The 15,062-nt window shown below is 39.7% G+C and overlaps 2 protein-coding genes across 2 annotated transcripts; both read left to right on the top strand.

Moving 5' to 3' along the window:
• Nucleotides 1-2,691: 2,691 nt before the first annotated feature.
• Nucleotides 2,692-4,005, top strand: timm22 (translocase of inner mitochondrial membrane 22 homolog (yeast)). The gene has a single exon (XM_048268295.1). It carries the CDS (start codon nucleotides 3,032-3,034, stop codon nucleotides 3,635-3,637), a length of 606 nt encoding a protein of 201 aa, XP_048124252.1. The 5' UTR covers nucleotides 2,692-3,031; the 3' UTR covers nucleotides 3,638-4,005.
• A 3,010-nt stretch (nucleotides 4,006-7,015) lies between these two features.
• cdc123 (cell division cycle 123 homolog (S. cerevisiae)) lies at nucleotides 7,016-14,251 on the top strand. Its single transcript, XM_048268312.1, has 13 exons — nucleotides 7,016-7,112; nucleotides 7,521-7,592; nucleotides 7,693-7,753; nucleotides 7,861-7,893; nucleotides 8,100-8,195; nucleotides 8,916-9,022; nucleotides 10,176-10,227; nucleotides 11,919-11,994; nucleotides 12,196-12,318; nucleotides 12,481-12,509; nucleotides 12,829-12,957; nucleotides 13,164-13,301; nucleotides 13,610-14,251. The coding sequence occupies exons 1-13, from the start codon at nucleotides 7,039-7,041 to the stop codon at nucleotides 13,652-13,654; spliced, it is 1,035 nt and encodes a 344-aa protein (XP_048124269.1). The 5' UTR covers nucleotides 7,016-7,038; the 3' UTR covers nucleotides 13,655-14,251.
• The last annotated feature ends 811 nt before the right edge of the window (nucleotides 14,252-15,062 follow it).

Raw genomic sequence — 15,062 nt, forward strand, 5'->3', positions numbered from 1 at the left:
TGTGCTTGTGTTATGTGCTGCTGTGTAACACCTCTGAACTGAAGCCAACATAACTCATCTGTGAAGATATTAGAATATAGCATTGTTTGTTAGCCATGAATGTTAGGGAGAATAAAAGAATTAACGGTTTGTGTGTAAATAGGATGACAGCACCCATGTTTACACAAAATATAACCCAAGGTTTTATCAGCACTAGACTTAGAATCTGTCCAGGCACTATAGCCAATGTCCCTGCATACGTATTTGTTAAAGGAACACATTGGAAGAAGATCACACCTAGTTAGTCATAAACAGACTAAAAGGGTCACTATCTGACCCAATCAACATCGTTACATAGTGCAATATCAACCGTTCCAGGTGCGCATTGGCAATGTCTGAAACTTCATTCTCTGTAGGCCCTATTAAGTCTGTGTAGCATTAGAATGAGTTTGAGGCTGTTATTTTAAGCTAAAAGAACTGCATTGTGTTCATATAGGCCTAGTTTAGGGCAGCCGTGTCCTACTGGTTAGCGCTTCGGACTTGTAACCGGAGGGTTGCCGGTTCGAACCCCGACCAGTAGGCACGGCTGAAGTGCCCTTGAGCAAGGCACCTAACCCCTCACTACTCCCCGAGCGCCACTGTTGTTGCACTTGAAGCGGTTTGAAGTGTCAGGCAATAGAAATGTAAGTGGCAAACACGCTTGCCTTTATTGGCCTACAGCCAATGGTGGCTGCTTGTTCTGACAGGCAAAAATATCTATCTACCTATTACACCTGCCAGTGCCTATTTATCTAATCACACACCTAAGTCGCCGACATTTGCTAGGTCATTAAGTGTTAACTGTACCGGTATATACTTTTGTAAAAGCGTTTAATGACAATAATGTCCTAACCTAATCATGCTTGATTGCCTAGCCTTTCAAAAACCCCCCACCCCCATCCCCAACACACACACACACAAAACACACACACTTACATCATCACTGTCATCACCTCACATACATACAGCACACTGCTTGCTACAGTAAGCCTCCTCTACATACTTGCTGCACACTGCCCCCACCCCCACCCCTCCCTACATACACAGCACATTGTCTTCAGGATCTTCTCCAACACACATCCTCTACATACTTACAGCACACTGCCCCCACCTACCCACACACACACACACAGTCACTGCTCCACTCCCCTCCCGCCCACACACACATCTTCACTGTCATCACTCACATACATCATACATACAGTACTCTGCTTGCAATAGTAAGTCCCTTCATCATACTTGCAGTACACTGCCCCCCCTCCCTACACAGCACATTATTTCATCAGGAAGCTTCTCCAACACACATCCCCAACATACTTACTGTTTTTTTTTGCCTAAAGCAAAACGTTGAACATTTTATTTAATTAATAATTTGCCCAGACTTGATGTGATCATATTGAGATTCAGGAAGATGATCCCGTGCAAGATGAGTAACTTGTAGGTTGCTCACACACACAATACACTCCCTCATACCAGCCTCAAGTTTTTTGAGAACTTTAATGATCAGTTTATTGAGAACTTTAATTATCCAATTGGAACACATGGGACCAGTTATGTGGTTGCTCTGCAACACTGCTCAATCTGGGCATGCATTGACAATGTCAGAGACTTGTCTCCACTTTGTACCGCTTGACAAGTTCAGTTGTGACTTTTTGAGTGCATCTCTGATACAGTGTTTAGGCGATGAGATGTAACAGGCAGGTCAGCATAGCTGATCTGTTTGCAGGTTATGGCATGTCTCCTAGGCAGAGAAAAACTGAAAAACTCAAACACTGTCCACTTAATCAACAGAGTCAGTATACTGATGAAGGAATAGATATATATGGAAGGTTTGCAAAGTGATATTATGCTCCTTTTAAAGAGTATTTTTGGTACTTTCAAAGTAGAAAAATACAGTTGATTTTGATACATGGTGTGGCTATGTATTTTATAGTTTATTTTGATACATTTAAAATTAGGGTATATTTGATATTTTATTTTAAAATGCATTTTGATGTATTTTTGCCCATCCCTGCCAACAGCTAGATGAGCCAGGCAGCTACAGTGCTACACTCTGTTGGCTGCAGTGCTACCTAGGGCTGGCCCTGATGCAGTGTACTGTTAAGTAGTGAAGTGATATGCACGTAGCCAATGTTTACTGTAAGTCACCTAGCTGAGTTAGACAGAAGGCGAGCCCTGCTTGCTCTGTTAAGGTATTTCTGTCCCTCCCAAACCAAACTTCGTTAAAATGGTATGTTTAACAGCACCCCTGGAGCCTCATAGGCCAATATGATCCTCATTATTAATCAAAATAGTAATAATAACAATAATATCAATATAATATTACATATTAATAAAATATTTTAATATCCCCATGATGGAATTTGTTTTAGCACAGCATAGCCCAGTGACAAACAACTTAGATAATTTTATTCAAATACAAATAAATTTTATGTGAGAGTAAGGTATTTGTGTTTTTTTGTTCTTTAATTTGAGTATGGTGTTTGGTGCCTGGTTTCCCTAATGTATAAATGTTAATTTCACATCTTGAGCCTGTTTCTGTTTATCTGGATGTTTTGCCTCATGCCACCCTTGAATTTATCAGTGCCTCAATAGTGCCACCCTTGTTAAAAATGTCTAGAATCGCCACTGACTGTGTGCTGAGTGTGTTTCACTGATTCACGGATTGGGATAAAATGCAGAGTCCAAATTTCCCTCACGGGATAGGCTACAATCTATGCACAGTGGTGCAGTAGCCTACATCATTCTTACTAAATCCATTGTATCAAACACTGCAGATAGAACATGCTATTTTCCTGCTACTCCAGCAAGCCTTTATTTTAACAAATACATTGTGATCATGTATTACTGTATTACACTAAAATGCTATCATTCAGCCTACAGGCTATAACTACTTTTTTGTTTAACAGCTGAAAATCCAAGAATCTTCCAGTCCACATGGTGTCAGTAATGTTCCATTAGTTGGATTCAATCCACTTTAAAGATTTGCACGAGGGAAACAGGCTCCTCCAACATGGCGACCTCCACAGACAGCAGTGATGGCTCAAAGTCGTCCATACCTACCTTGTCCTCGGACAATTCAAGTGATCCAACTTCTCATTTTCAGTATAGTCTCATATTGGAACATCTTATTGGAGACAGAAAGCCGATCAAAGACTTGAATCCGGGCGTTATGGGCGGACTGCCGAGTCCACAGAAAACGGACCAGGAGAAGATGATCGAACGAGGAATGGAGAGCTGTACGTTCAAAGCAGTGCTCGCATGTGTTGGAGGTTTTGTGTTAGGTGGTGCTTTTGGTGTTTTCACAGCTGGCATTGACACCAACGTTGGATTTGACCCTAAAGACCCCCTGAAGACCCCGACAGCGCGCGAGGTCTTGAAAGATATGGGCCAGAGGGGTATGTCTTACGCCAAGAACTTCGCTATTGTGGGAGCAATGTTTTCTTGCACAGAGTGCATCATCGAATCACACAGAGGCAAATCAGACTGGAAAAATGCCGTGTACAGTGGATGTGTCACAGGAGGAGCGATTGGATTGCGGGCTGGTTTGAAGGCAGGTGTGTTGGGGTGTGGAGGATTTGCTGCGTTCTCGGCAGCCATTGAATACTACCTGCGGTAGAACTGACGAGCATCGGTCTCTTTTGCAGTCACACAATATTGAACTGGAATCTTATGACTGGTCCACAGATCTATTCGTGTGAAAATTAGGAATATGCGTGTGTTACGTCAAATAATACCCATTGTAATTGAGAGGGAAGGCTATTTCTGTTAGGGCCATTTCTGTTTGCTCTATTTAGCCTAACTTTGAACATATCTGAGGACTTCTAATTCAGTCGTGCATTTAATGAGTTTTTTTCCCTCTCAACTCTACAAAGTCGTCTTCAATGTGAATAATAAGAGGTCCTTTGTGAAAGTTGTGGTCCCACTAAATAAAGTGGTGTAACACCTGATTCAATTAAAGTTAACATTAACAATTGAGTAATTCAACTTTTTAGTGAAGTGTTTTTTGTGAACCGGGTGAACGAAACCAAAGCGAACACAGAGCAGAAATAAGAAGTTTGCATTGAAACATTGTCTTCAGTTCCATAGCAAAACAACCACACCACTTTTTGGACAGGGGTGTGCATTAGGAAATGCAAAATTCAAATTCTGTGCTCTGTTGAAGAGATGTGAAAACATGGTGCTTCAGCACCAAAGAGGTATCATCTCCAATTCTCTCCTGCAGCAAATTCAGAATATCTGATACTGATGCACTCTCTCAGATTTGTGTTTGCAGTAGCACCAAAGAGGTACCATCACCAATTCTCTCCTGCAGCAAATTCAGGATATCTGATACTGATATTCTCTCTCAGATTTGTGTTTGCAGTAGAGGCAGTAGTAGCAAAAACTGTACTGTACTGTTGTGGTGGCACGCCCCACCCGCCTATTGTCCCACGACACTCACCTACTGTCTTGTGGCACTCACCTTGAGGTGCCCACTTGCTTTACTGTCCCATGGCTCTGTCCCGCGCCACTTGCCTACTGTCCCACACCACTGTCCCATGTCAACCCTATCTCTAACCCTAACCCAAGTTGGCAAATGGCCATGAGTGGCAGGGGACAGTAGGTGTGCCACCAACAACAGTACAGTTTGTGCTCTAACTGCTACTGGTTCACAGGCTACTAATAAAGCCCAAGCCCATTAGCAGTTGTCTAGTCTGTATGAGCGTTTACCATGCAGGTATTTCCTGTGCTGTGCTGTGGCAGTGGAGTCCGATCAGGTAATGGACAACACCAATTTCTCTCAGGACTCAAACGCATGGGAAGAACCAACTGCAACTTAATGGAGAGGTTAGTTAGGTTACAGAATTATGTTTGATACATTTATTAGGGAGAAATAGTTAAGTATCGCAAGAAATCTGACTTGGAAGTATATGTGTGAAAGTGTTACATAATAATAACGGTAATGGTAACTGTTCTCGCCACAACCGTCTCTGCATTGGCGGTGGTTCTGTCCAGTTTGGATTTCTTCAGTTCCCCAATTCTGCCCTTAATTCATGCAGTTTGTATTTTCTTAACCCTCTTCTTAATAGCTTCAGCTGTCCTGCCATCCTCCCCTGCCATACTGTGAGGTAACAAAAACCAAAATAACCACATCGAATTACCAGAAAATAATGGAAATAAACCAATTTCAAACAACTAAACAGAGTGAACAATTCCAGTTTTCACTTTGTCATGTTCCTTTACATCATGATGTTGCCTCTTCAGCTTTTGCAACTTTTAATGCTTAAAGTTACACAATGTAGGTTTAATGTAACAATGTCTGTTCCCTGTTTTGACAATTTCCAACATATAGGTACCCATTTAGTGCCGATGGGGTACCTAATTTGTTGATAATTGTTTGAAAGCTACGACGCAGTATCAGATATTCTGAGCATGCGATTCTGCCTGTTATCAAAATGAGTTTGAAGCCATTATCATCACTACATATTGTGTTGCTTTAAGTTGGGTGATTTAATGAATGATTAGTTATGCAGACCCATGTTGTTACTATACATCATTCAATGGAATGTTCATGATCTATCTTGATAATGTGGACATTCTCACATCCAGTTACCCATACTACATAACTTCAGTCTGTAAAGTTAAACTGGCACAGTTGTTGTCCCCACAGTGTATAGTGAAACTTATTTTATTTTAGTATGACCATCATATGTGTATTATTATACTAGGTTCCCATCCTACACATCATATTAATATTCACTATATCCTAAGCACAGAGCATAGGCATTTTTGACATTACATCAAAACAGTTATTTCCTCACATTCTGTTGCTATTTCCTGATCATTTTTGAATGACACACATGTCCCCATTAAAGGACCATCATTCAAAAAACACATTCAAGCAACACCTGCAAACGTCAGAAAATGCTGTTGTAAAAATGCAGAAATGCATTTACAACAAAGGTTGGGCCATATACATTGTTTCCTGACTGTTGATGCTGTTTATTGTCAGTTTGTAAAGTTTAGGCGATCATTGGTAAGGCTGGACCAATGATTTCAGAGTTAGTGCCCGTGGCGATGCAAGTGTTGCAAACGTTTCCCAATAGAGAGTAACTAGACTCTATTCACTTTGTAAATGACTTTGGATTTTTCCAGACTAACATTTAAGTAGGCTACTGGAGCACCAACATTTATGGATGTAAATGTGTTATAAACCAGATTTAATCCCAACTGTTGTGCATAACTGATCATCATGGACATGTTTAGTAGGCCTGGTCATTGTTGTTCCAACGTTCCCATCAGTTACTGGAATTAAAGACTCACATACGGTTTCACACTAGGCTAATATCATTTAGGAACATTTGGTAAATAATAATAATAATAATAATAAACATTAGTACACTATTTGGGGGAATAAATGACATCTCATTCTCTTTCTCAATTCAGATCTGATTACATTTTAGGTAATATAAATGCATATTTGCAGGAATCTGTAGACCTAACTGGTTCCCAAACCATTTAGTACCGCTGTAAGGGCCCATGCTCAAGTAGATGCCCAGAATAACAGTCCATTCAAAATGTTGAATAATACAGGATCTTAAATGTCAAATGAAATCTTTTGAATGTCAAATCAAATATTTTAAATACTCCTGGCATGTGCTCTGGCATCTTCAATTTACATTAGAAGCACTTCCCTTAGCTAACCTTTAGGGTAAGCAAACTATTTTATCAGTTCATGTCGGTTCATGTTGATCCAGACAGCTTGATTGCAAGAATTATGTAACATATAGCCTAGGTCAAATACAATACCAAGATATTACGGTCAAAATCTCAACAACAAAAAAAACTACTAAATATATCATATAATTTATTTAAGCAGTATCTTGCCGTTTATATCATTAAAGTAATTGCACTATTGTTTTATAATTGATAACATTTTTATAATTGAGACTTCGTGTCTGCTGGGAGGACTCTTGTTTTGAAAGTTTACCAAATAAATTGACCCGGAAGCTCATTCTGGCGTGTTTGTTGTACATTATGAAGAAGGAGCAAGTTGTCAACTGTCAGTTTTCGGTCTGGTATCCGATATTTAAGAAATTTACAATAAAGAGGTAAGGTCGTGTGTACCGTCCTCTTATTCCTTTTCTGACATTTTCTTGAATCTCGTCTGTTTGATGGTAATTTAATGGCAAAAAATATATTACTGATCATGCGGTTCTGTGGATAACACGCAGCAAGCTAACGTTGGTCAGCTGAGTTCACTCGTTTGTTATCATAACATTGGCCTTGATAGTCTCTCAACATTGTATCCATTTACTACTGCAACCTTGTAATATTTATCCAATTTTGTACTTCAGTTAAATGTTACATCGTTACTGCACACGCGACCTTACCCTATCCTACTATCAGGAAAAACATACTATTTTGAATGCTATGCTGTTGGTACCGTGGTAGTTGAAAGGCCATGGTTTTCACAGTATTAATCATCCGTATCAATGGATTTGTTATTTTGCTTGCAGTTTGATTCTTCCTCTGCCTCAGAATGTAATTGATTATTTGCTAGATGATGGAACACTTGTAGTACCAGAAAGGTAAGCAGACATAGCGCTATCAGAGTTAATGAACTGTAGTTTTCTACAGTTTAAGGTAAGAACATCTGTCCTAACCAATGTCATCCCTACCTATTTCTAGTGCCAGCAACACTCCGCAAACTCATAACAACACTAGTGACTCTGAAGGAGATGATGTTCAGGTATTATGTTGGCTTGATTATCATGGTCTTGTGATGCTCAAAACTGTACCAAAAAATGTCATACAGTGGTTCCATCTTCTAAACTTTTTTGTTTGTCTTTTTGGCAGTGGTCAGACGACGAAACAACAGAGACTGTTAAAGTAAGGCTCTTTCTTATTTATTCATTGTTTTTATTTACCTTGTGCCTCTATAGACATGTTGCTGTTAAAAAGGTGTAGGATGCATTTTAGGTGTTTAGTTAATCTTATTTCTGAATGAAACACATTCCTATTGGGTTTGACTGTACTGGTTAATCACTATTTTGAAGTCAACATTTAGTGATTTTTGTTTTAATTTCATCCCACAGGCCCCAGAGTTCCCAGATTTCAATGCTAAAGTGCTTGAAGCAATAAATTCACTTGGTGGGTGCGTGTTCCCTAAACTCAACTGGAGTGCACCACGTGTAAGTTCAGATAAAGGCTACACATGCGTGTCGGCACATATACAAATATAGGCATTACAATAAGGAATTCATACCAAAGTATACATAATATATTCATACTACGATATAGCCATAACTGTGTGAAACTGAGGATCAGAAAAGGAAAATATATTTACATTAATTCACGTTGCATTTTTTATGCAAAGCGACTAGCATTTGACAGTAGGGTACATGTTTGATTGAATTTGATTTCAACCCAGGATCTTTCAGTTGAGCTACAGAATATAGATTCAAAAAGCATATCCATTTTGGATGTACAGCAACTACAGTGGTAAAAGCAACACAATATAGTTATTTTTACCTTAGAATAACAGGAGTCTCTGACATTGTTGATGTGCGTCTGGTATTGCTCTATGTAATGTGGTTGTGGTGTGAAGGAGCATTACTCATCAGTTTTAATCAAATTGGTTACCCATTAGCGGTAAATGGTACCCACTTTGTTAAAAATTTACAAAAAAAGGAATACCCGCATTGTGTTACTTTAACTACAGTGAGTATCTACAGTGGTTCAAAGTAACATAAAGAAAGAAAAGTGTAATACTGCTTACTCCACGGAGCTGCCGGTTTATTAATAAACTGATGTCTTGGTCAGTCAGACCTTCATCATAGTGATTTACAGTGGTTAACAACCAAGCACAGGGTGACCACTGACAACATCCTCTTCATCTCTGTTCTCTACAGGATGCTAACTGGATCGCTCTGAACAGTTCCCTGCAATGCCAGAGCCTCAGTGACATATTTCTTCTGTTCAAGAGCTCCGATTTTGTCACGCATGACCTCACACAACCGTAAGGCATTTACTAAATGCATTTAAAAGATGGGACACACTGGGGCTAAAGGATTTGGGGAAAATATCATTCATATCATTATCAATTGCAATTTTTCTGACAGATATTGCAATTGTAATTTGATTTCTGATATAATTCAGGCTTCGGTTCAAAATCATTATATAATGTCATGTAAACATGTTGATTACCAATTACCAATTGAGTTAACATCGAGATATGAGCTGCTCTGTCTACTAATCCAGGAATTAAAACAAGAAATCCTTCCTAATATAGCTTTTAGATGGGCCACATCTGATTAATTAGCATGCAGAGCACAGTACCTCCATATATGTGACAATATTGACTGTTGGCTCATAGTCACTAGCTGCACAATCAATTGTCCCCTTTGTGATTTGGTAAGTGCATTAGTTCAAATAGCTTGACTAAGATTCATATTTTAACACACACAAAGACACACACACATAAACACACACCACACTCGATCTATTTTTGTTACTTCTGTCAGCCTTTGAAGTTGTTTTTACCCTAGAGCAGGATCCTTCATGAAAATTAATACCAGATTGTGAAAATCACCAGACAAAATACCAGTCAGTGACTTCTGTTACTGTATGCTTTCTATGTCACAGATATTATATGCTTAATCGAAATGTGCATGTGATGGGTTCTCTGTGTATTGTCATTGGTTAGAATGCTGTGCTTGTCCTTGAGTCCACAATGAGGAAGGATATCAGTTGAAATGTTATATTTTGGAATGCAACCAACATCCATAATCATGTATGGAAACTGGTTGTATTCCAGAATACAACCCCAAGAATGGTGTAGGTCATCATTTTTATTTCAACCCCCAACTCTTTCTCTCCATCACGGATCTGTCATCAAGCCAGCTATTTGTTTGCTGGCACAGCAGAAACAAGAGCTCTTGGGACAGAAACTCACATTGGCGCATTAATGTAGGAGAGATTGAAATCCCCAGGGAAATGTCAAGGCTCCCTGAAGACTGAACTAGCTTTAGACCCATGACACTTTAATCAGGTTATGCTCTGTGGAGTGTGTGTGTGTGTATGTGTGTGTGTTACAGTGTAGGTAGGTGTGTGTGTTAGTGTAGGTGGGTGTCAACACATTGCTGTAATTTACTTAATTTTGCCACCCGCAGATTCATCCACTGTAGTGATCAAGATTCCCCAGATCCAACCATCAGCTATGAGGTGAAGTACATGCCTTCTGTACAGTGATGTTATTATGTATAATAATTACACAGACACACTATATGCTTGCTGTATTCACATATTATCCAGACATTTAAAGGAGAACTCCGGCAAAGTTTCACAAGGTCAACGAGTACTGTTTGTTCAAAAAAAAAAGAAAAGCTAGCTCGTTCCAACAGCTAAAGCAGCCAGGCAGCTACAGCGTTGCACTAGTACTAGTACTACCAGAGACTTTCTAATGAGGAGACACAGCACTCAAAAAATCTTCCATAGAAGTGCATGGGGTTAGTTTGTATGGCCGTTGTCTACACATATCCCACCCCTTCCTCGGCAATATCCACATCCTACACATATCCTACCCATTCCTTCCCCTTCCTCCTCGACATGTAAATACATTGAGCCAATCATGTGGTGTGATGTGAAGACATCAGGCCAATCATATCTTGTGAACTCGCCGCTGGAGCAAGGTTGGTGTCGTGAAGCCTTGCGCATGCGCATTTTTGCCGAATAGGATGCCCGATGAGAGCCCAAAAAGCCTTGCAATATGGCCGCCGAGTGGAGGGACTTGCCTAAAATGACTTTGGTACTACCCACAGTGTAGCGCTGTAACTGCCTGGCTGCTTTAGCTGTTGGATGCAGCAACTCAAGCTAGGTAAAACCAGTTGCTTTGTTTTTTTTCCGTACTGACATTACTCAGAGACCTCGAGAACCGGAAGTCTATGTGAAAAATCGCCGGATTTCTCCTTTAAGTAACAAAGACGTCTCTCTACATACATACTTATCTCACCCATGTTTCCATTAAATACGTAAGGGATAATGTATAGAACGCCGGTCATTGTCGGGAAATAGGTCCCGACAGGGCGGACCGGACCCCGACGCGCAGCGGCTACCCACTAAAGCAATCAACACCGGCAACAAAATATTGATTTAACAATAATTTTAATGATGATCATTATATCTAGGGTTGTGAAATGTCGAGATATCCCTGCCCTAATTGCCATGTAACTCGCAGGTCTTTCCGTTGGCATTTTGCACCGATGGATAAAAAGAACGTAGCACCTGATTAAGACTCTGCATTATAATCAGCAAAGTCAACCAACATTTTTTTTCCACTAACCAGTCTTTGAAAACTGATATGGCCCATACCGTGGTCCGTTTTGTATTGATTTCACGTCGGTTCTCTTCAATTCTGTCTCTGTCAACACTGTCGTCCAGATGTTTGTGTCGTTTCGCTTCTTTGCCTTCCTCTGTGTTGTTTTCTTTTCTTAAGTGGTGAAGACAACTCAGCCTTCATCCAAGAATCGAAATCTGGGTAATCTCCAAGAATATTAAAACTAATATTAAACTCATCCATTGCGCCGGATGAATTGAAAGTTTGTCCGTTACAAAGTATGTGCAAGTCAACTCGCGTAGCTTAGCAACAGAGTATTCTAAAGTGATAAGTGGCCGGACTACTTGCGCAGTAATATGAAAGACGTGAAATAGATGCACAAAGCCCATTTTCCTTGACAGCGGTCTGTTATACTTAGCAACGGTCTGTTATTCAGAACTAGCAGACCGCCGAACGTTGGGAAATCCCATTCAAGCCAATGGAGCGTTCTACTTGCCTTGTGAAGAGCCGTATGATAAATATTATATTAAGTATATTACATATTATATATTTATACCTCCTTTCCTCTTTTGTCTCTCAGCTGGTCTTGAGGAAATGGAGTGAATTGATCCCAGGGGGAGAGTTCCGGTGCTTCGTTAAGGAGAGCAAGTTGATCGGTACTGCATCTTAAATACGCACATACACACACACACACACACACACACACACACACACTGTCATGTGGTCACACATTCACATACACATTCAATTTGCCTAATGGTGACTTGCCATGAGCTAATCGTCACTAAAATCTGGTCTAGATTTAAATATGCATGCTGATGCAAACTCCTCCTCGTTAACATCTGCCTTCCTCACAGGGATCTCTCAGAGGGATTACACACAGTACTACCATCACGTATCGAAACAGGAAGACAGCATCTGTCAGTCTATCCAGGACTTCTTCAGGGACCATATCCAGTACAAGTTTCTGGATGATGACTGTAAGTGTGTTTGGGTGTGTGCATGTGCGTGTGCGAGAGAGAGAGATAGAGAGTGAGAAGGAAAGCTCACTCACTGTGTTTATGTGCTTCTGTTGACATTGTAGTTTAATTAGATGCCTTGTAATAACAATTTGATGTGTTTTTATTTTTATTTTTTTGCAGTTGTTTTGGACGTCTACCGGGATAGCTGTGTAAGTGCTCTTGCTATTGGTTTCCACCATGGAGGTATTATGGTTTGCACCATCTTTGTGCTAGTCATTTAGTCAAGTAACTCCAGCAGATTGTAAAGGGCTATTCACACCAAGAACAATAGCTACAACGATAACTGAAAATAAGCTTAACAATATCATTCTTTGTGTCGGTATCGTTATAGTTTATGGGTGGACGTTGTCATCCATATTAGCTAGAGCGATGCTTTTTCGCTGTTATCGTTACAGTTACTGTTCTTGGTGTGAGCGACCCTTAAAAATGCACAGCATGTACTCAGTGTTCCTCTACGGTTCCTAACAGGGCCAGGTCTGGCTGATTGATATAAATCCATTCGGGCCGGTCACAGACTCCTTGCTATTCACCTGGGAGGAACTGAGCTCCGGGAGCCGTCTGACCGCTAGTCAGCCACAAGATGACATGCCTCAAGAGGTGTGTGTGCATGTGTATTGCAATCATTATCATGGGAAATTTTGGGAGAAAAAAAATATATACATAGTTTGCAAAAGTGCTTTTTTGTAAGTGTGTGTGTGCTTGTGTGAGTGTGCACATGCATGTATGTTGCTGTGTGCAGCTGTATAAATGTGATAATGTGAAGTGTACAGTATATAGCCACACACACTTTTCCCTTTCTCTAGGAGAGGCCTGCATTCCGTTATACTACCAGTGAAGTCACTGTTCAGCCCAGTCCTTGCCTGAGTTACAGAATGCCACGGGACTTTGTGGACCTGTCCACAGGAGAGGATGCCTACAAACTTATCGACTTTCTCAAACTGGTATGGAAGAGTTGCTCATGCCTTTACGTGCGAATAATGTTACTATTTAGTATGAGTAAAGGAAGAACTTTTGAAATTTCTATATAATATATCTATTAAGTCTTATTTTTAACATTTATTTGATTTTACTTTAAACTGTTACATTTAATGTTAATGTAGTGTTTATTTCTATGAATATCTAAAGACATAAATGATGTAGCATGAGACATACCATACTGTGTGTTTGTGTTTGTGTGTGTCTCTGTGTCTGCATATGTGGCATCAAGGCTTGTGTCCTGAAGGTTTGCATCCGTTTTCTCTTGTTTCAGACCAAAAGACAGCAGGAAGCAGAAGAATCTGAGGGAGAGGCCTAGAAGATGTTCATGCTTCCCTTCTTGTAGACAGACACATACATACAGTGCAGTAAATTATTGACTAGGTGGATCCAGAACCACTGTCTTATTACAGTTCTCATTCACATATCAAGACAAGCTTCATCCTGTCTTACCTTTGAAAATCCTTTTCCCAGCTCCTTGCACTTTCAAGTGAGTTTGTGTTTGCTGTTACTTTGTAAAGCTTAGCAGTACCCATCATGATTCTTTACTGGATCTAGAGTTATTGTAGTCTTATGGATATAATGTTTGCTTAACAGGACAGGAATTTTCTTTTTCCTGAGGAATAACTCTCCTTTTCTGAGGAACAACCTAAATAATAACAAGCGTTTGTGTCTTAGTTGTGCTCTGATGCAAAAGGGCATTAAAGCCTATTGTGTGAACTGATTAGATCCCTCCTCACACCATGTAAATGTGCATGCATTTTTTTTTTGCATGTATGTTGACTTTGGTCTCAAATGGACCATGGTTATCTTCTATCATCTTTGGGAAGTGGGACTAGAAGAGTGGAGTCAACATCCACAGTTGGCTTTAGGCTTTTTCATTATGGTTGTGAAATAAACGCTTTTGTGTAAATTATATTTGAAACTATATATTTGTATTTGAAACTGGATTTCACTGTGGAACAGTTTGACTTGTTTAATCTTGGTCCCTGTAAACCAGTGCATCACTTTTCATAACAGGCCCCCCTTTGACAATGAGAAACGAGTTGCAAACACCACAAACTTTTCTTTATAATAATAATTATAATAATAATAAACAGATGTTCATCAGTTAGACATTTTCAAATTCATTTCATCAGTTTTTAACCAGAGATCTTTGTAAAATGCATCAGATCTGGGCAGTTCAAATACATTTTCATGATTGTGTTCCTATCGTTCCATGCTTTCAATTGGTATATGTTAGTATTGCTATATGTTGTATGTTATATGAATAGTTATAACTGGGACTCACCACACACACTGCAACTGCTAAACTTTGGACAATCTCCCCAGTTTTCCACAAGGTGGAGCAATTCACTAGTATTTTGTCAAATAGTTTTCAACAATTTAGTGACTGTAAGGGTAATGTTGTGCTAACGCCAACAATATTACATTGTATTCACTAAGCAGTATGTCGTCACTGCAGTTAGCTACTATTTTACTCTCCATTTGGATTGATTAAAAAAAAACTGACCTTAACACTTTGGTAACCCTAAGTTTGTTTGTAGAATTAGGGCAAGATATTTTCACTTTTCACAGTTAGGCTGTAACACACACACACACACACACACACACATACTGCACATACACACTGCCACACTCCTGAAGGTTGGCAGTGGATCCTCTTTAAATCAAGGTATTCATGCAAAAATTGTTACTCTCCCTCAGTAAATGCATTATTGCCTCTC

The sequence above is a fragment of the Alosa alosa genome, chromosome 17 (genome assembly GCF_017589495.1).
Source record: "Alosa alosa isolate M-15738 ecotype Scorff River chromosome 17, AALO_Geno_1.1, whole genome shotgun sequence".
In the NCBI taxonomy this organism is placed as follows: Eukaryota; Metazoa; Chordata; class Actinopteri; order Clupeiformes; family Clupeidae; genus Alosa; species Alosa alosa.